At 57.7% G+C, this 20,375-nt stretch overlaps 2 protein-coding genes across 5 annotated transcripts in view; both read left to right on the forward strand.

Moving 5' to 3' along the window:
- Positions 1 to 5,854, forward strand: part of TRIM28 (tripartite motif containing 28) — a 28,507-nt gene extending 22,653 nt beyond the window's left edge. For 3 of the 4 annotated variants that reach the window (XM_072921539.1, XM_072921541.1, XM_072921542.1), the window contains 6 exons: positions 835 to 1,168; positions 1,931 to 2,181; positions 2,923 to 3,031; positions 3,113 to 3,187; positions 5,376 to 5,510; positions 5,589 to 5,854. In XM_072921539.1, coding sequence (XP_072777640.1) covers positions 835 to 1,168; positions 1,931 to 2,181; positions 2,923 to 3,031; positions 3,113 to 3,187; positions 5,376 to 5,510; positions 5,589 to 5,726 — 1,042 coding nt within the window. In that variant the 3' untranslated portion in view covers positions 5,727 to 5,854. The remainder of the gene's footprint in view (positions 1 to 834; positions 1,169 to 1,930; positions 2,182 to 2,922; positions 3,032 to 3,112; positions 3,188 to 5,375; positions 5,511 to 5,588) is intronic. The other variant, XM_072921540.1, reaches the window with a different exon arrangement.
- Positions 5,855 to 8,157: 2,303 nt separating this feature from the next.
- UBE2M (ubiquitin conjugating enzyme E2 M) lies at positions 8,158 to 19,975 on the forward strand. The gene is made up of 6 exons (XM_032745995.3): positions 8,158 to 8,886; positions 12,259 to 12,353; positions 13,792 to 13,830; positions 13,989 to 14,092; positions 15,056 to 15,119; positions 17,976 to 19,975. The coding sequence occupies exons 1-6, from the start codon at positions 8,778 to 8,780 to the stop codon at positions 18,114 to 18,116; spliced, it is 552 nt and encodes a 183-aa protein (XP_032601886.1). The 5' UTR covers positions 8,158 to 8,777; the 3' UTR covers positions 18,117 to 19,975.
- Positions 19,976 to 20,375: the final 400 nt, after the last annotated feature.

Below are 20,375 nucleotides of genomic sequence, written 5' to 3' on the forward strand. Positions count from 1 at the left end.
CCCCCAGGAGGTTTGGGGACCCCGCTGTCCCCTTGGGGACCCCGGGGTGACCCCACTGTCCCCTGGGAGGTTTGGGGACCCCGGGGTGACCCCGCCGTGCCCTTGAGGACCCCGGGGTGACCCCACTGTCCCCCAGGAGGTTTGGGGACCCTGGGGTGACCCCGCTGTCCCCCAGGAGGTTTGGGGACCCCGCTGTCCCCTTGAGGACCCCGGGGTGACGCCGCTGTCCCCCAGGAGGTTTGGGGACCCCGCTGTCCCCTTGGGGACCCCGGGGTGACGCCGCTGTCCCCTGGGAGGTTTGGGGACCCCGGGGTGACCCCGCTGTCCCCTTGGGGACCCCGGGGTGACCCCGCTGTCCCCAGGAGGTTTGGGGACCCCGGGGTGATGCCGCTGTCCCCTTGGGGACCCCAGGGTGACCCCGCTGTCCCCCGGGAGGTTTGGGGACCCCAGGGTGACCCCGCTGTGCCCTTGGGGACCCCGGGGTGACGCCGCTGTCCCCCGGGAGGTTTGGGGACCCCGGGGTGACCCTGCTGTCCCTTTGAGGACCCCGGGGTGACCCCACTGTCCCCTTGGGGACCCCGGGGTGACCCCGCTGTCCCCCTGGGAGGTTTGGGGACCCCGGGGTGACCCTGCTGTCCCCTTGGGGACCCCGGGGTGACCCCACTGTCCCTGGGGAGGTTTGGGGACCCCGGGGTGACCCCACTGTCCCCTTGAGGACCCCGGGGTGACCCCGGGGAGGTTTGGGGACCCTGGGGTGACCCCGGGGAGGTTTGGGGACCCCGGGGTGACCCCGCTGTCCCCTTGGGGACCCCGGGGTGACCCCGCTGTCCCCAGGAGGGGTCCCCCCGGGGCCCAGGACAGCCCCCGGCTCCCCAAGGAGCCGCGGGTGAGTTTGGAGCGCCTGGAGCTGGACCTGGAGCTGGACCCGGCGCAGCCGCCCGTGTTCCGCATCTTCCCGGGGCCCTCGGAGCAGGAGTTCAGCCTCATCGTCATCGAGCAGGGGACAGCGGGGACAGAGGGGACAGAGGGGACAGAGGGCACACCGGGGGCAGCGGGGACAGCGGGGACAGAAGGGACAGCGGGGACAGTGCAGCCACACGGAGTCCTTCTTGTCAAGGTGAGCGTCCACCGTGTCCCCTCCAGTTCCCACTGTCCCCTCCCCACCCAGGTGAGTGTCCCCTGTGTCCCCTCCAGTTCCCACTGTCCCCTCCCTACCCAGGTGAGTGTCCCCTATGTCCCCTCCAGTGTCCCACTGTCCCCTCCCCACCCAGGTGAGTGTCCCTTGTGTCCCCTCCCCACCCAGGTGAGTGTCCTCTGTCCCCCTCCCCTTCCCGTTTGTCCCCTCTCCACCCCCTCTAGTGTCCCCTGTCCCTGTGTCCCCTGTCCCTGTCCCTGACCGTGTCCCCTGACCATGTCCCCTGTCCCTGTTCCTGTCCCTGTCCCCTGTCCCTGTCCCCTGTCCCTGTCCCTGACCGTGTCCCCTGACCGTGTGTCCCCTGTCCCCGTCCCCTGTCCTGTCCCTGTCCCTGTCCCTGTCCCTGTCCCTGTCCCTGTCCCCTGTCCCCGTCCCCTGTCCTGTCCCTGTCCCTGTCCCCTGTCCCTGCCCCTGTCCCTGTCCCTGTCCCTGTCCCCTGTCCCTGTCCCTGTCCCTGTCCCTGCCCCTGTCCCTGTCCCTGTCCCCTGTCCCTGTCCCCTGTCCCTTATCCCCTGTCCCTGTCCCTGTCCCTGTCCCCTGTCCCTGTCCCCTGTCCCCTGTCCCTGTCCCTGTCCCCTATCCCTGTCCCCTGTCCCCTGTCCCTGTCCCCTATCCCTGTCCCCTGTCCCCTGTCCCTGTCCCTGTCCCTGTCCCTGCCCCTGTCCCTGTCCCCTGTCCCTGTCCCTGTCCCTGTCCCTGTCCCTGTCCCTGTCCCTGACCGTGTTCCCCACGCAGGAGGAGCAGCAGGAGTCGCCCATCGGGGACATTGGGGACATTGGGGACATCAAACCCGTGGGGCTGCTGCCGCCTCCCCCGGGGGATCCGGGCCCAGCCGCGGGCTCCCCCCCCTGCCCGGGGGTCCCGGGGGTCCCGGGGGTGTCGTGCTGCCGCGTGTGCGGCCAGGCCGGGGCCGTGGTGATGTGTGACCGCTGCCAGCGCTGCTTCCACCTGCACTGCCACCTGCCCGCGCTGCAGGACGTGCCCAGGTACGGGATCCGCTGGGATCCACTGCCCTCCCAGTGATCCACTGCCCCGTGTCACCCCCCGATGTCCCTGGGATCCACTGCCCCGTGTCACCCCCTGGGATCCACTGCCCTGTGTCACCCCCTGGGATCCACTGCCCCGTGTCACCCCCCTGGGATCCACTGCCCCGTGTCACCCCCCTGGGATCCACTGCCCCGTGTCACCCATCTGGGATCCACTGCCCCGTGTCACCCCCCTGGGATCCACTGCCCCATGTCACCCATCTGGGATCCACTGCCCCGTGTCACCCCCCAATGTCCCTGGGATCCACTGCCCTGTGTCACCCCCCTGGGATCCACTGCCCCGTGTCACCCCACTGGGATCCACTGCCCTGTGTCACCCCTTGGGGGTCTCTGGGCACCAAACCCGTGTGACCCCGTTGCTGATCCCTCAATCCCAGTGCCGTGGGGATCCCTGGGCGCCGATCCCGGTGACCCCGTTGCCAATCCCAGCCCCACGGGGATCCCCGGGCCCCGATCCCGGTGACCCCGTTGCCGATCCCAGCCCCATGGGGATCCCTGGGTGCTGATCCCAGCCCCATGGGGATCCCCGGGCCCCGATCCCATATGACCCCGTTGCCCATCCCGCAGCCCCATGGGGATCCCCAGGTGCCGATCCCCCGTGACCCCGTTGCCAATCCCTCGATCCCAGCCCCATGGGGATCCCGGGCCCCGATCCCGGTGACCCCGTTGCCGATCCCGCAGCCCCGAGTGGACGTGTTTGCTGTGCCAGGAGCTGCCCCCGCCCCTGCCGGAGCCGCAGCTGGACACGGAGCCGGGCCCCCCCCTCAAGCTGAGCCCCCAGGACCAGCAGGTGAGGCCGGGCTGATCCCGCCGGGGCGATCCCGTGGGATCCCTTCCCGCCGGGATCTCAGCAGCGATGCCGACCCCGCAGCGCTGCGAGTTCGTCCTGCTGGAGCTGCTGTGCCACGAGCCCTGCCGGCCCCTGCAGCGCCTCTGCAGCTCCCCGGTGAGCAATGGGGTCTGGGATCCGGGATCGGGGGGGATCTAGGGTGGGATCAGCTCCCCGGTGAGCAATGGGGTCCGGGATCCGGGATCGGGGGGGATCTGGGACCAGGGTGGGATCAGGGGTGGGATCAGCTCCCCGGTGAGCAATGGGGTCCGGGATCCGGGATCGGGGGGGATCTGGGGTGGGATCAGCTCCCCGGTGAGCAGATGGGATCTGGGATTGGGGGGGATCAGCTCCCCGGTGCGCAGATGGGGTCTGGGATCCGGGATCGGGGGGGATCTGGGGTGGGATCAGGGGTGGGATCAGCTCCCCGGTGAGCAATGGGGTCTGGGATCCGGGATCGGGGGGTATCTAGGGTGGGATCAACTCTCCAGTGAGTGTGTGGAATCTGGGATCTGGGTGGGATATGGGGTGGGATCAGTTCCCTGATGAGCAGGTGGAATCTGGGATCTGAGTAGGATCAGGGGTGGGATCAGCTCCCTAATGAGCAGGAGGGATCTGGGACCTGACGGGATCAGGGGTGGGATCAGCTCCCCGGTGAGCGATGGGGTCTGGGATTGGGGGGGATCTGGGGTGGGATCAGGGGTGGGATCAGCTCCCCGGTGAGCGCCGGGGTCTGGGATCCGGGATTGGGGGGGATCAGCTCCCCGGTGAGCGCCGCGTCTGGGATCCGGGATCGGGGGGGATCTGGGGTGGGATCAGCTCCCCGGTGAGCAATGGGGTCTGGGATCTGGGATCAGGGGTGGGATCAGCTCCCTGGTGAGTGGGAGGGATCCAAGATCTGGGGGGGGATCAGGGGAGGGATCAGCTCCCTGGTGAGCAGGAGGGATCAGAGGGGATCTGGGATCGGGGGGGATCTGGGGTGGGATCAGCTCCCCAGTGAGTGGGCGGAATCTGGGATCTGGGGTGGGATCAGCTCCCTGATGAGCAGGTGGAATCTGATCAGGGATCGGGATCAGGGATGGGATCGTGGTTGGAATCTGGGATCTGGGTGGGATTGGGATCTGGGTTGGGATTGGGGCAGGCTCTGGACCAGAGGTGGGATCTGAGGGGGATCAGGGATGGGATCTGGGATCAGGATCAGGGGGTGGGATCTGGGGGGGATCAAGGGTGGATCAGCCCTGTTTGGGATCAGGATCAGAGTGTAGGATCAGGGATGGGATCTGGGATCAGGATCAGGGGGTGGGATCTGGGGGGGATCAAGGGTGGATCAGCCCTGTTTGGGATCAGGATCAGAGTGTAGGATCAGGGATGGGATCTGGGGGCGATCAGGGATCAATGACAGGATAAGGGGAAGGATCAGGGATGGGATCTGGGGGCGATCGGGGATCAATAACAGGATAAGGGGAAGGATCAGGGGTGGGATCTGGGATCAGGGGTGGGATCAAGGGTGGGATCAGGGATGGGATCAGCCCTGTTTGGGATCAGGGGGTGGGATCAGGATCAGGGGTGGGATCAGAGAACGGATCAGGATCAGGAGGTGGGATCAGAGGATGGATCAGGAGGTGGGATCAGATGATGGATCAGGATCAGAGGTGGGATCAGGATCAGGAGGTGGGATCAGAGGATGGATCAGGAGGTGGGATCAGATGATGGATCAGGATCAGGAGGTGGGATCAGAGAACGGATCAGGATCAGGGGTGGGATCAGAGGATGGATCAGGATCAGGGGTGGGATCAGAGGATGGATCAGAACCAGGGGTGGGATCAGAGGACGGATCAGGATCAGGGGTGGGATCAGGGGGTGGGATCAGGATCAGGGGTGGGATCAGAGGATGGATCAGGGGTGGGATCAGGGGACGGATCAGGATCAGAGGTGGGATCAGATGATGGAGCGGGATCAGAGGTGGGATCAGAGAACAGATCAGGATCAGGGGTGGGATCAGAGGATGGATCAGGATCAGGGGTGGGATCAGAGAACGAATCAGGATCAGGGGTGGGATCAGAGAACGGATCAGGATCAGGGGTGGGATCAGAGAACGAATCAGGATCAGGGGTGGGATCAGAGAACGGATCAGGACCAGGGGTGGGATCAGGGGTGGGATCAGAGGATGGATCGGGATCAGGGGTGGGATCAGAGGACGGATCAGGATCAGGAGGTGGGATCAGATGACAGATCAGAACCAGGGGTGGGATCAGGGCTGGGATCCGCCCGGCTGGGCTCGCTGACCGCGCCGCCGGCCCCGCAGGACGGCCGCGACGCCATGGACCTGACGCTGATGCGGGCGCGGCTGCAGGAGAAGCTGAGCCCCCACTACCGCAGCCCCGAGGAGTTCGCCCGCGACGGCTGGCGCCTGCTGCGCCAGTTCCACCGCCTCACCGAGGTCAGGCAGCCCCTGGGGGCTCTTCTGGGGGTTCTGGGGGGTCCAGCCCCTCTGAGAATTCCCTTTTCCCCCTCCCAGGACAAGGCGGACGTCCAGTCCATCCTGGGGCTGCAGCGCTTCCTGGAGAGCCGCCTCAGCGCCGCCTTCGGGGACCAGAAGTTCTCCCGGCTCCTGCTGGATCCCGAGGAAGCTCTGGAGGTGCCTCCAGGCTCCTGATGGCCCCTCCTGGGGGGTGAAAGCCCTCCCAGGGGTTTGGGTTCCCCCCGGAGCCCCCCGGGACGTGGGGGTGTCCCTGTCCCCCCTTTTCCTGGGGTCACGTGGGAAAATAAAGCCCTGCCTTGGTCTCCTGGGTCCTGCCTCAGTTCTGGGATGGATTTCCGGGATTTTCCCCAATTTCTGGGCTTTGATTTCCTGGATTCTCCTCAATTTTAGGGTTTGGGTTTCCTGGATTTCCCCCAATTTCAAGACTTGTGTTTCCTGGATTTTTCCCAATTTTAGGGTTTGGATTTCCTGGATTTTTCCCAATTTTAAGGCCTTGGATTTCTGGGATTCTCCTCTATTTCAGGGCTTGGATTTCCTGGATTCTCCCCAATTTCAGGGCTTGGATTTCCTGGATTTCCCCCAATTTTAGGGCTTGGGTTTCCTGGATTTCCCCCAATTTCAGGGCTTGAGTTTCCTGGATTCTCCTCAATTTTAGGGCTTGGGTTTCCTGGATTCTCCCCAATTTTAGGGCTTGGGTTTCCTGGATTTTTCCCAGTTTCAGGGTTTGGATTTCCTGGATTTTTCCCAATTTCAGGGCTTGGATTTCCTGGGTTTTTCCCAATTTTAGGGCTTGGGTTTCCTGGATTTGCCCCAATTTCAGGGTTTGGATTTCCTGGATTTTCCCCAATTTCAAAGCTTGGGTTTCCTGGATTTTTCCCAATTTTAGGGCTTGGGTTTCCTGGATTTTTCCCAATTTTAGGGCTTGGGTTTCCTGGATTTCCCCCAGTTTTAGGGCTTTGATTTCCTGGATTTTCCCCAATTTTAGGGCTTGGGTTTCCTGGATTTTTCCCAATTTTAGGGTTTGGATTTCCTGGATTTTTCACAATTTTAGGGCTTGGGTTTCCTGGATTTTTCCCAATTGTAGGGCTTGGGTTTCCTGGATTTTCCCCAATTTCAGGGCTTGGATTTCCTGGATTTTCTGCAATTTTAGGGCTTGGGTTTCCTGGATTTTTCCCAATTTTAGGGTTTGGGTTTCCTGGATTTTTCCCAGTTTTAGGCCTTGGATTTTGGGGATTCTCCCCCATTTCAGGGCTTGGATTTCCTGGATTTTCCCCAATTTCTGGGCTTTGATTTCCTGGATTGTCCTCAATTTTAGGGTTTGGATTTCCTGGATTTTCCCCAATTTCAGGGCATGGATTTCCTGGATTTTCCCCAATTTCAGGGCTTGGGTTTCCTGGATTTGTCCCAATTTTAGGGTTTGGATTTCCTGGATTTTTCCCAGTTTCAGGGCTTGGGTTTCCTGGATTTTTCCCAATTTCAGGGCTTGGATTTCCTGGATTTTCCCCAATTTTAGGGTTTGGGTTTCCTGGATTTTTCCCAATTTTAGGCCTTGGATTTCCTGGATTTTCCCCAATTTTAGGGTTTGGGTTTCCTGGATTTTTCCCAATTTTAGGCCTTGGATTTTGGGGATTTCCCCCAATTTTAGGGTTTAGGTTTCCTGGATTTTTCCCAATTTTAGGCCTTGGATTTTGGGGATTCTCCCCAATTTTAGGGCTTGGATTTCCTGGATTTTTCCCAATTTCAGGGCTTGGATTTCCTGGATTCTCCCTCATTTCTGTGCCTGGATGTGCTGGATTTCCCCCAGTTTAGGGCTTTGATTTCCTGGATTCTCTCTCATTTCTGTGCTTGGATTTCCGGGATTCTCTCTCATTCCAGGGCTTGGATTTCCTGGATTCTCCCTCATTTCTGTGCCTGGATGTCCTGGATTTCCCCCAGTTTTAGGGCTTTGATTTCCTGGATTTCCCCCAATTTCTGTGCTTGGATTTCCTGGATTCTCCCTCATTTCTGTGCCTGGATTTCCCCCAGTTTTAGGGCTTTGATTTCCTGGATTCTCCCTCATTCCAGGGCTTGGATTTCCGGGATTCTGCCCCATTCCAGGGCTGGATCCACCCCTGCACACCCCCCCCCGTTCCATCCCCGCCCCCCGAGCTGAACTGGGAGCTGCTGGGAGGGGAAACTGGTCCCAGTTCAGCCCCGGGCCAGCAAAGATGGCGGCGCCCATGACGAACATGGCGGCGCCCACAGGGAGAAAGGGCCGCAAGCCCCGCCCCCGGCACGGGATTGGCTGGTGGAACCGGAAACAGCCGAAGTTCTCCGGAAAGAGCCGAGCGCCTCGCCCCGCCCCCTTTCCCGGAAGAACCCGAAGTGTTCCGGAAATAACCGAAGCGTCGTCGAAGCGCCGGAACGAGTCGATTTCCTTCCGAAAAAAGCCGAAGCGGCCTCGGGCCCGCCCGATTCGTTCCAGAAAGTCCCGAGGGGTCCCGAACCGCCTCTTCCGGAGACCCCCCCCACCCCCGAGCCCCTCCCCCCCGTTCCGGAGATCCCCGAAACATTCCGGAGGTTCCGGAAGCGGTTCCCAAGCGGCGCCGGCGCACCCCGAGGCGGTTCCGCCACCCCCCGAAACGCTTCCGAAGCCGTTCCGGAAGTTGCCCGGCGACTCCGGAGCTTGCCGAGAGGTTCCGAAGCCCTGCGGAGCTTCTCGAGGCGATTCCAGAGACCCGCGGAGCGGCCCGGGACATTGCCCAGCGGTTCCGAAGCGTTCCGGAGGGTCCCGAACCTCCTCCCCCTCTCCGGACATCCCCGAGACCGTCCGCAAAGCCCCGAAACGCTTCCAAGCGCCTCCGGAGGTTGACGAAGCGGTTCCGGAAACTCCCGAAGTTCTACCGAAGCGCCGCCGGAGCTTCACGAAGCCATCCCGGAAGTTGCCGAGGCGGTGGCGAAGCGGTTCCGGAGAATCCCGAGCGGCTCCGGAAGTTACCGAGCGGCTCCGGAGAGTCCCGAGCATTTCCGGAAGTTGCCGAGGCCGTGGCGAAGCGGTTCCGGAGAGTCCCGAGCGGCTCCGGAAGTTGCCGAGCGGCTCCGGAAGTTGCCGAGCGGCTCCGGAAGTTGCCGAACCGGCCGCCCTCAGCGCTCGCCGCCGACCCCCGGCCCGGCCCGGCCCCGCTCGCTCGGCCCCGGCGGGGCCCGGACCCGCCCGGTGCCGCCGCCCCGGCCCGGCCCGGCAGGATGATCAAGCTGTTCTCGCTGAAGCAGCAGAAGAAGGAGGAGGAATCGGCGGGCGGCACCAAGAGCTCCAGCAAAAAGGCCTCGGCCGCGCAGCTCCGCATCCAGAAAGGTCCGCGGGAGGCGGCGGGCACGGAAAGCGGGCCGGGAACGGGACGGGAACGGGGCCGGGACCGGGACGGGAACGGGGCCAGTGAGGGACGGAAACTGGGACCAGTAACGGCCCCAAACTGGGGCCAGTAAGAGCCACATGCTTGTCCCAGTAATGGCCACCAACTGGTTCCAGTAAGGGCCACAAGCTGGGCCCAGTAAGGGACTTAAACTGGGACCAGTAATGGCCACCAACTGGTCCCAGTAACGGCCACAAGCTGGGCCCAGTAAGGGCCTGGAACGGGGACCAGTAAGAGTTGGAAACTGGGACCAGTAAGGGATGGAAACTGGGGCCAGTAAAATATGGAAACTGGGGCCAGTAAGGGATGGAAACTGGAACCAGTAAGGGATGGAAACTGGGGCCAGTAAGGGATGGAAACTGGGACCAGTAAGGGATGGAAACTGGGACCAGTAAGGGCCCCAAACTGGTCCCAGTAAGAGCCACATGCTTGGCCCAGTAATGGCCACCAACTGGTCCCAGTACGGCCTCAAGCTGGGCCCAGTAAGGGCCTGGAACTGGGACCAGTAAGGGACAGAAACTGGGGCCAGTAAGGGTCGGAAACTGGGACCAGTAAGGGACGGAAATGGGGCCAGTGAGGGATGGAAACAGGGGCCAGTAAGGGATGGAAACTGGGACCAGTAAGGGTCGGAAACTGGGACCAGTAACGGCCCCAAACTGGTCCCAGTAAGAGCCACATGCTTGGCCCAGTAATGGCCACCAACTGGGCCCAGTAAGGGCCGCAAGCTGGGCCCAGTAAGCATTGGAAACTGGGACCAGTAAGGGACGAAAACTGGGGCCAGTAAGGGATGGAAACTGGGGCCAGTAAGGGACGGGAACTGGGACCAGTAACGGCCCCAAACTGGTCCCAGTAAGAGCCACATGCTTCGCTCAGTAATGGCCACCAACTGGTCCCAGTAAGGGCCCCAAACTGGGACCAGTAACGGCCCCAAACTGGGGCCAGTAAGAGCCACATGCTTCCTTCAGTAATGGCCACCAACTGGTCCCAGTAAGGGCCCCAAACTGGGACCAGTAACGGCCCCAAACTGGGGCCAGTAAGAGCCACATGCTTCCTTCAGTAATGGGCACCAACTGGTCCCAGTAAGGGCCGCAAGCTGGGCCCAGTAAGGGACTTAAACTGGGACCAGTGAGGGACAGAAACTGGAACCAGTAAGGGACAGAAACTGGAACCAGTAAGGGTCGGAAACTGGGACCAGTAAGGGATGGAAACTGGGACCAGTAAGGGTCGGAAACTGGGACCAGTAAGGGATAGAAACTGGGGCCAGTAAGGGCCTGGAACTGGGACCAGTAAGAGTTGGAAACTGGGACCAGTAAGGGACAGAAACTGGAACCAGTAAGGGTCGGAAACTGGGGCCAGTGAGGGATGGAAACTGGGACCAGTAACGGCCCCAAACTGGTCCCAGTAAGAGCCACATGCTTCGCTCAGTAATGGCCACCAACTGGTCCCAGTAAGGGCCACAGGCTGGGCCCAGTAAGGGACTTAAACTGGGACCAGTAAGAGTTGGAAACTGGAACCAGTAAGGGTCGGAAACTGGGGCCAGTAACGGCCCCAAACTGGGGCCAGTAAGAGCCACATGCTTGGCCCAGTAATGGCCACCAACTGGTCCCAGTAAGGGCCTCAAGCTGGGCCCAGTAAGGGCCTGGAAGTGGGACCAGTAAGGGACTGGAACTGGGACCAGTAAGAGTTGGAAACTGGGACCAGTAAGGGACGAAAACTGGGGCCAGTAAGGGATGGAAATGGGGCCAGTGAGGGACGGAAACTGGGACCAGTAACGGCCCCAAACTGGGGATGGTAAGAGCCACATGCTTGGCCCAGTAATGGCCACCAACTGGAACCAGTAAGGGCCGCAAGCTGGGCCCAGTAAGGGACTTAAACTGGGACCAGTAAAGGACAGAAACTGGAACCAGTAAGGGATGGAAACTGGGACCAGTAAGGGATGGAAACTGGGACCAGTAAGGGACAGAAACTGGGGCCAGTAAGAGCCACATGCTTGGCCCAGTAATGGCCACCAACTGGTCCCAGTAACGGCCGCAAGCTGGGGCCAGTAAGGGACTGGAACTGGGACCAGTAAGAGTTGGAAACTGGGACCAGTAAGGGACGGAAATGGGGCCAGGAGGGGACAGAAACTGGGACCAGTAAGGAATGGAAACTGGGACCAGTAAGGGACAGAAACTGGGGCCAGTAAGGGACCAAAACTGGGGCCAGTAAGGGATGGAAACTGGGACCAGTAAGGGTTGGAAACTGGGACCAGTAAGGGACGGAAACTGGGGCCAGTAAGGGATGGAAACTGGGACCAGTAACGGCCCCAAACTGGGGCCAGTAAGGACCCCAAACTGGTCCCAGTAAGAGCCACATGTTTCTCCCAGTAATGGCCACCAACTGGTCCCAGTAAGGGCCCCAAACTGGTCCCAGTCAGGACCCCAAACTGGTCCCAGCAGGGCCGGCAGTTCGGGGCCATTAACTGCTCTGGGGGGCCGGTACCGGTTCTGGGTACTGGTCCCAGTAAGGGGCACATACTGGTCCCAGTAAGGGGCACATACTGGTCCCAGTAAGGGTCACATACTGGTCCCAGTAAGGGGCAGGTACTGGTCCCAGTAAGGGTCACATACTGGTCCCAGTAAGGGGCACAGACTGGTCCCAGTAAGGGACAGGTACTGGTCCCAGTAAGGGGCACAGACTGGTCCCAGTAAGGGTCACATACTGGTCCCAGTAGTGCCTTGCTGGGGACTGGTACTGGGACCAATAGGGGGCACATACTGGGACCAGTAAGGCCTTGGTGAGCGTCCCAGTATGGCCCAGTTTGGTCCCAGTTTGATGCCATGGCCCAGTATGGTCCCAGTATGGCCCAGTATGATCCCAGAATGATCCCAGTATGGCCCAATATGGTCCCAGTATTATCCCAGTTTGGTCCCAGTTTAGTCCCAGTATGGCCCAGTTTGGTCCCAGTCTGGTCCCAGTTGGGCTTTCCTGGGCCAGGGATGGGCCAGACAGGGGTTGGGGTCACGAGATTGTTATGGCCCTGTCACCTGTGTGTCACCTGTCACCTGTGTGTCACTCGTGTGTCACCTGTGTGTCACCCGTGTGTCACCTGTGTGTCACTGTGTGTCACCTGTGTGTCACCCGTGTGTCACCCGTGTGTCACCTGTGTCCCTCAGTGTCCCCACTGTCCCTGAGTGTCCCCGCTGTCCCCTCAGTGTCCCCGCTGTCCCTCAGTGTTCCCTCAGTGTCCCCGCTGTCCCCTCAATGTCCCCGCTGTCCCTCAGTGTCCCCTCAGTGTCCCCGCTGTCCCCTCAGTGTCCCCGCTGTCCCCGCAGACATCAACGAGCTGAACCTGCCCAAGACGTGTGAGATCGACTTCTCGGACCAGGACGATCTCCTGCACTTCCGCCTGCTCATCTGCCCCGACGAGGTGGGACATGGGGACATGGGACATGGGGACATGGGGACATGGAACCGGGACATGGGGACTGGGACACGGGACTGGGACAGGGACACGGGACCAGGACGATCTCCTGCACTTCCGCCTGCTCATCTGCCCCGACGAGGTGGGACCCACATGGGGACATGGGGACATGGGGACAGGGACATGGGACATGGGGACATGGGGACATGGGGACATGGGGACATGGGGACATGGGGACATGGGGACAGGGACATGGGACATGGGGACATGGGACACGGGACCAGGACGATCTCCTGCACTTCCGCCTGCTCATCTGCCCCGACGAGGTGGGACCCACATGGGGACAGGGACAGGGACAGGGACATGGGGACACGGACAGGGACAGGGACATGGGTCTGGGACACGGGACTGGGACACGGGACAGGGGACTGGGATTGGGACATGGGGACTGGGACATGGGACACAGGACCGGGACAGGGACCGGGACATGGGGACACGGGACAGGGACAGGGACACGAGACTGGGATCGGGACATGGGACTGGGACACGGACAGGGACACGGGACAGGGACACGGGGACACGGGACACAGGAATGGGACATGGGACTGGGATCGGGACACGGGACAGGGACACGGGACATGGGGACACGGGACCGGGACACGGACAGGGACATGGGACAGGGACATGGGACAGGGACATGGGACATGGGACCGGCACCAGGACAGGGACACGGGACTGGGACCAGGACACGGGACATGGGGACACGGGACCGGGACATGGGACAGGGACAGGGACCGGGACACGGGGACATGGGGACATGGACAGGGACCGGGACTGGGACACGGGACTGGGATTGGGACTGGGACACAGGACCAGGACATGGGACAGGGACCGGTACAGGGACACGGGACACAGGGACACAGACAGGGACTGGGACACGGGACAGGGACACGGGACAGGGGACATGGGACAGGGACAGGGACATGGGACATGGGGACATGGGACACAGGACCGGGACACGGGGCACAGGACCGGGACATGGGACACAGGGACATGGGGACATGGGACACAGGACCAGGACATGGGGCACGGGACCAGGACATGGGACACAGGGACACAGGGACACGGGACATAGGGACACGGGACATGGGACATGGGGACACGGACAGGGACTGGGACAGGGACCGGGACACGGGACTGGGACCGGGACATGGGACAGTGGGGACACCTGGGGACACCAGGGACACCTGGGTGTCACCTGTGTGTGTTACCTGGGTGTCACCTGTGTCACCTGGGGGGCACCTGGGGAACCTCCTTGTGCCACCTGTGTGTGTCACCTGTGTGTGTCACCTGTGCCACCTGTGTGTGCCACCTGTGCATGTCATCTGTGCCACCTGTGTCCCCTCCCTGTCCCCTGCCAGTCCTGACCTGTCTCTGTCCCCAGGGTTTCTACAAGGGCGGCAAATTCGTCTTCAGCTTCAAGGTCAGTGCTGGGCCACCAACCCCCCTGTGGCCACCAAATGTCCCCTGTGGCCACCAAATGTCCCCTGTGGCCACCAAACCCCGCTGTGGCCACCTGGGGTGACGTGGTGGCCCCGTGGGTGACGTGGTGGCCCCGTGGGTGACGTGGTGGCCCCGCAGGTGGGACAGGGGTACCCGCACGACCCCCCGAAGGTGAAGTGCGAGACGATGGTGTATCACCCCAACATCGACCTGGAGGGCAACGTGTGCCTCAACATCCTCAGGTGGGCTAAAAACACACCTGTGACACACCTGGGACACACCTGGGACACACCTGTGACACACCTGTGACACACCTGTGACACACCTGGGGGGTTAGTGACACACCTGTGACACACCTGGGGGGGGCAGTGACACACCTGGGGGGTTAGTGACACACCTGGGGGGGTTAGTGACACACCTGTGACACACCTGGGGGGGCAGTGACACACCTGGGGGGTTAGTGACACACCTGTGACACACCTGGGGGGGTTAGTGACACACCTGGGGGGGCAGTGACACACCTGGGGGGGTTAGTGACACACCTGGGGGGTTAGTGACACACCTGGGGGGGTTAGTGACACACCTGGGGGGTTAGTGACATACCTGGGGGGGTTAGTGACACACCTGTGACACACCTGGGGGGGGCAGTGACACACCTGGGGGGGCTGTGGTGGCTGCAGTGACCGCTGACCACTGACCAGTGACCACTGACCGCTGACCGCTGACCGCTGACCACTGACCATTGACCACTGACCACTGACCACTGACCATTGACCGCTGACCGCTGACCACTGACCACTGACCACTGACCATTGACCACTGACCACTGACCACTGACCACTGACCATTGACCGCTGACCGCTGACCACTGACCACTGACCACTGACCAGTGACCACTGACCACTGACCACTGACCGCTGACCATTGACCACTGACCACTGACCACTGACCACTGACCACTGACCGCTGACCGCTGACCACTGACCACTGACCGCTGACCGCTGACCGCTGACCACTGACCACTGACCACTGACCGCTGACCACTGACCACTGACCACTGACCTTTGACCACTTCTGACCTGCTGACTGCTGGCTGTGGCCACGGTGGCCATGGTGGCCGCAGTGGCCGCAGTGACCGCTGGCCGTGGTGGCCATGGTGGCCATGGCTGTGGCCGCAGTGGCCGCTGACCGCCGGGTGCCCGCAGGGAGGACTGGAAGCCGGTGCTGACCATCAACTCCATCATCTACGGCCTGCAGTACCTGTTCCTGGTGAGGGACACACCTGGGGGGACGTGGGGACACCTGGGGGGACACCTGGGGACACGGGGACACACCTGGGGACATGGGGAGACACCTGGGGGGACGTGGGGGGACATGGGGACACACCTGAGACATGGGGACACACCTGGGGACACACCTGGGGACACGGGGACACCTGGGGGGTGGGACACACCTGGGACACACCTGGGGACACCTGGGGAGACACCTGGGGGATATGGGGACACACCTGGGGGGACGTGGGGGGACATGGGGACACACCTGGGGACACACCTGGGACACACCTGGGGACATGGGGACACACCTGGGGGGGCTCCGGGGCTTCTCAGGGGGGTCTTGGGATCCCCCGACCCCAAATGTTCCCCCAAAGGAGGGCGCCGGGATTGGGGAATTCCGGGATTTGGGGTTTTGGGGGAATTTTTGGGTTTTAGGGTAATTCTGGGATTTGGGGTTTTGGGGGAATTCTGGGATTTGGGGGAATTTCGGGATTTGGGGTTTGGGGGAATTCTGGGATTTGTGTGTTTGGGGGAATTTTGGGATTTGCAGTTCTGTGGGAATTTTGGGGTTTTAGGGGAATTCTGGGATTTCGGGTTTTGGGGGAATTTTGGGATTTGGGGTTTTGGGGGAATTTTTGGGTTTTGGGGGAATTCTGGGATTTGGGCAACCTGAAGGGTTTTTATGGGATTTTAGGGGAATTTTGGGGTCCCTCAAACCCCAAATTTTCCCCCAGAAGGAGCCAAACCACAGACAAGGGTTTGTGGGATTTGGGGGAAATTCAGGGATTTGGGGAATCTGAAGAGGTTCTGGGTGGTTTTTGGGGGATTTTAGGGGGATTTTGGGATTTGGGGGCTGTGGAAGGTTTTTTGTGGGATTTTAGGGGGATTTGGGAGCTGTGAAGGGATTTTGGTTCTCTGAGGGGATTCTGTGGGAATTTAGGATTTTTTTTGGTGGGATTTTAGGGGGATTTTGGGGCTATGAAGGAATTCTGGGGGGGTTTTAGGGGGATTTAGGTGATTTTGGGGGAATTTTGGGATTTTGGGGCTGTGACGGGACTTTGTGGGATTTTAGGGAGATTTTGGGGCTGTGAGGAGATTTTGGGGCTGTGAGGGGATTCTGTGGGATTTTAGGAGGATTTATGGGATTTTAGGGGGATTTTGGGGCTGTGAGGGGATTCTTTAGGATTTACAGAGATTTTAGGGCTGTGAGCGGATTCTGTGGGATTTTAGGAGGATTTATGGGATTTTTATGGAGATTTTGGGGCTGTGAGTGAATTCTTTAGGATTTCTGGGATTTTTGGGTCTGTGAGCGGATTCTTTAGGATTTACAGAAATTTTGGGGCTGTGAGCGGATTCTTTAGGATTTTCAGAGATTTTGGGGCTGTGAGGGAATTCTTTAGGATTTTAGAGAGATTTTGGGGCTGTGAGTGAATTCTTTAGGATTTAGGGAGATTTTGGGGCTGTGAGCGGATTCTGTGGTATTTTAGGAGGATTTATGGGATTTTAGGGAGATTTTGGGGCTGTGAGCGGATTCTGTAGGATTTTAGAAGGATTTATGGGATTTTAGGGGGATTTTGGGCTGTGAGTGGATTCTTTCGGATTTACAGAGATTTTGGGGCTGTGAGGGGATTCTTTAGGATTTAGGGAGATTTTGGGGCTGTGAGTGGATTCTTTAGGATTTCGGGAGATTTTGGGGCTGTGAGCGGATTCTGTAGGATTTTAGGAGGATTTATGGGATTTTAGGGGGATTTTGGGGCTGTGAGCGGATTCTGTAGGATTTCGGGAGATTTTGGGGCTGTGAGCGGATTCTTTAGGATTTTAGGAGGATTTATGGGATTTTTAGGGTGATTTTGGGTCTGTGAGGGAATTCTTTAGGATTTCTGGGATTTTGGGGCTGTGAGGGAATTCTTTAGGATTTCTGGGGATTCTGGGGCTGTGAGTGGATTCTTTAGGATTTAGGGGGATTTTTGGGGCTGTGAGCGAATTCTTTACGATTTACGGAGATTTTTTGGCTGTGAGCGGATTCTGTGGGATTTTAGGAGGATTTATGGGATTTTAGGGGGATTTTGGGGCTGTGAATGGATTCTTTAGAATTTATGGAGATTTTGGGGCTGTGAGCGGATTCTTTAGGATTTATGGAGATTTTGGGGCTGTGAGCGGATTCTGTAGGATTTTAGGAGGATTTATGGGATTTTAGGGGGATTTTGGGTCTGTGAGCGGATTCTGGGGCTGTGAGCGGATTCTGTAGGATTTCTGGGATTTTTGGGTCTGTGCGGGAATTCTTTAGGATTTAGGGGGATTTTGGGGCTGTGAGCGGATTCTTTAGGATTTAGGGAGATTTTGGGGCTGTGAAGGGATTCTGTGGGATTTTAGGAGGATTTTCTGGGATATTAGGGGAATTCTGGGATTTGGGGGCTGTGGAAGGAGGTTTTTGTGGGATTTTAGGGGGATTTGGGGATTTCAGGGCTGTGAAAGGATTCTGGGGGATTTTAGGGAGATTTTGGGGCTGTGAGGGGATTTTGGGGCTGTGAAGGGATTCTGGGGGATTTTAGGAGGATTTACAGGATTTTAGGGGGATTTGGGGATTTTGGGGCTGTGAAGGGATTCGGGGGATGTTTTGTGGGATTTTAGGGGGATTTTGGGGCTGTGAGTGGATTCTTTAGGATTTAGGGAGATTTTGGGGCTGTGAGTGGATTCTTTAGGATTTCTGGGATTTTTGGGGCCGTGAGCGGATTCTTTAGGATTTATGGATATTCTGGGGCTGTGAGCGGATTCTGTAGGATTTCTGGGATTTTTGGGTCTATGAGGGAATTCTATAGGATTTCTGGGATTTTGGGAACCTTTCCCACAGGAACCAAACCCCGAGGACCCCCTGAACAAGGAGGCGGCCGAGGTGCTGCAGAGCAACCGCCGCCTGTTCGAGCAGAACGTGCAGCGCTCGCTCCGCGGCGGTTACGTCGGCGCCACCTACTTCGAGCGCTGCCTCAAGTGACCCCGAGACAGAAAAACCCCAAAAACGGCGCCCCCGAAAGCCACAGCCCCAACCCCGCCGAGAAACGGAATAAAAACCGCCACAAAAAAAAAAAAAACCTGAAAAAAACCCCAAAAAACCCCCGAAAACCTTGGAAAATACCTGAAAAAAACCCAAAAAAACTCCAGAAAAGCCTCAGAAAAAGAGCTGTGAAACCCCGGAAAAACTCACAGAAAAGCCAAGAAAAGAGCCTAAAAACCCCATAAAAATATCTCCCAGAAAAGCCCACTAAAAAAATCCAAAATATAACCCAATAAAAGAGCTAAAAATCCCCAAAAAAGCCCCCAAAAAACCCAAATAAACTTCCCAGAAAAGCCTTGAAAAATGCTCTAAAAAACCCTAAAAAGCCCCAAAAAATCCTCTCAGAAAAGCCTCGAAAAATGCCCTAAAAAGCCCCAAAAAATCCTCCCAGAAAAGCCTCGAAAAATGCTCTAAAAAACCCAAAAAGCCCCAAAAAAATCCTCCCAGAAAAGCCTTGAAAAATGCCCTAAAAATCCCCAAAAAGCCCCAAAAAATCCTCCCAGAAAAGCCCCGAAAAATGCCCTAAAAAAACCCAAAAAGCTCCAAAAATTCCTCCCAGAAAAGCCTCGAAAAATGCTCTGAAAAAACCCAAAAGGCCCCAAAAAATCCTCCCAGAAAAGCCCCGAAAAATGCCCTAAAAAACCCCAAAAAATCCTCCCAGAAAAGCCTCGAAAAATGCTCAAAAAAAACCCCCAAAAAGCCCCAAAAAATCCTCCCAGAAAAGCCTCGAAAAATGCTCTAAAAAAGCCCCAAAAAATCCTCCCAGAAAAGCCTCGAAAAATGCCCTAAAAAACCCCAAAAAGCCCCAAAAAATCCTCCCAGAAAAGCCTCGGAAAAAGACCTAAAAACCCCAAAATATAAAACCACAGAAAAGCCTTGAAAAAAATCCCCCCAAAAAAATCCCAGAAAAAACTTGAAAAAAAAACCTCAAAAAACCCCAAAAGGCCCAAAACAAAGACCTAAAAAAACCACAAAAAAATCCCAAAAAGCCTCAAACAAACCCCCCAAAAAAACCCAAAAACACCTCTGGAAAAGCCTCAAAAAAAGCCCTAAAAACCCCAAAAAGGCCCCCAAAAAAGCCCTAAAAAATCTGCAAATAAACCCCGGAAAAGCCTAAAAAAAAAAACCCGGACAAAAAAAAAAAATACCCCAAAAAAATCTCCCAGAAAGCCTCAAAAAAGCCCTAAAAAAACCCTACAAAAACCCCCAAAAGATTAAAAAAAACCCTTTAAAATCCCAAATAATCCCAAAAAAACCCTCCAAAAAATCCCCCAAAAACCCCAAGAAACTACAAATAAACAAACAAACAAACAAACAAAAAAGCCCAAAAATCCCTTTTAAAAAAACCCTAAAAAATCTCCCCAAAAAAACCCCAAAAAACGCAAAAGCCCCAAAAGACCCCCCCAAAAAAAACCTTAAAAAATCCCAAATAATCCAAAAAAACCTCCAAAAAATCCCAAAAAAACCCCAAGAAACTACAAATAAACAAACAAAAAAGGCCAAAAATCCCTCTAAAAAAACCCCAAAAAATCTCCCATAAAAACCCCCAAAAACTCAAAAGCACCAAAAGACCCCCCCCAAAAAAACCCTTTAAAAATCCCAAATAATCCCAAAAAATCCCCCAAAAATCCCCCCAAAAAACCCCAAAAAAATGAATTAAAAAATGAATTAAAAAATGAATTAAAAAAATGAAAAATGCCCCAAAATCCCCTTTTCCCCCCTATTTATTCCCCGGGCGGGGCCGCCCCTCCCCCCCCGCGCTGCTCGGGCCGATTAAAGAGCCAAGGGACTGGTTTGTACTGGTTTGTACTGGTTTATACTGGTTTGGACTGGTTTGGACTGGTTATACTGGTTTGGACTGGTTTGGACTGGTTTGGACTGGTTTGGACTGGTTTATACTGGTTATACTGGGAGGCGTGTGGGTGGCACTGGTTATACTGGTTTATACTGGTTTATACTGGTTATACTGGTTTATACTGGTTTATACTGGGAGGGGTGTGGGTGGCACTGGTTATACTGGTTTATACTGGTTTATACTGGGAGGGGGTTGGGTGGCACTGGTTTACACTGGTTTATACTGGGAGGGGTGTGGGTGGCACTGGTTTATACTGGTTATACTGGTTATACTGGTTATACTGGTTTATACTGGGAGGGGTTGGGTGGCACTGGTTATACTGGTTATACTGGTTTATACTGGTT

The sequence above is a fragment of the Taeniopygia guttata genome, chromosome 37 (assembly GCF_048771995.1).
Source record: "Taeniopygia guttata chromosome 37, bTaeGut7.mat, whole genome shotgun sequence".
NCBI classification, from domain to species: domain Eukaryota; kingdom Metazoa; phylum Chordata; class Aves; order Passeriformes; family Estrildidae; genus Taeniopygia; species Taeniopygia guttata.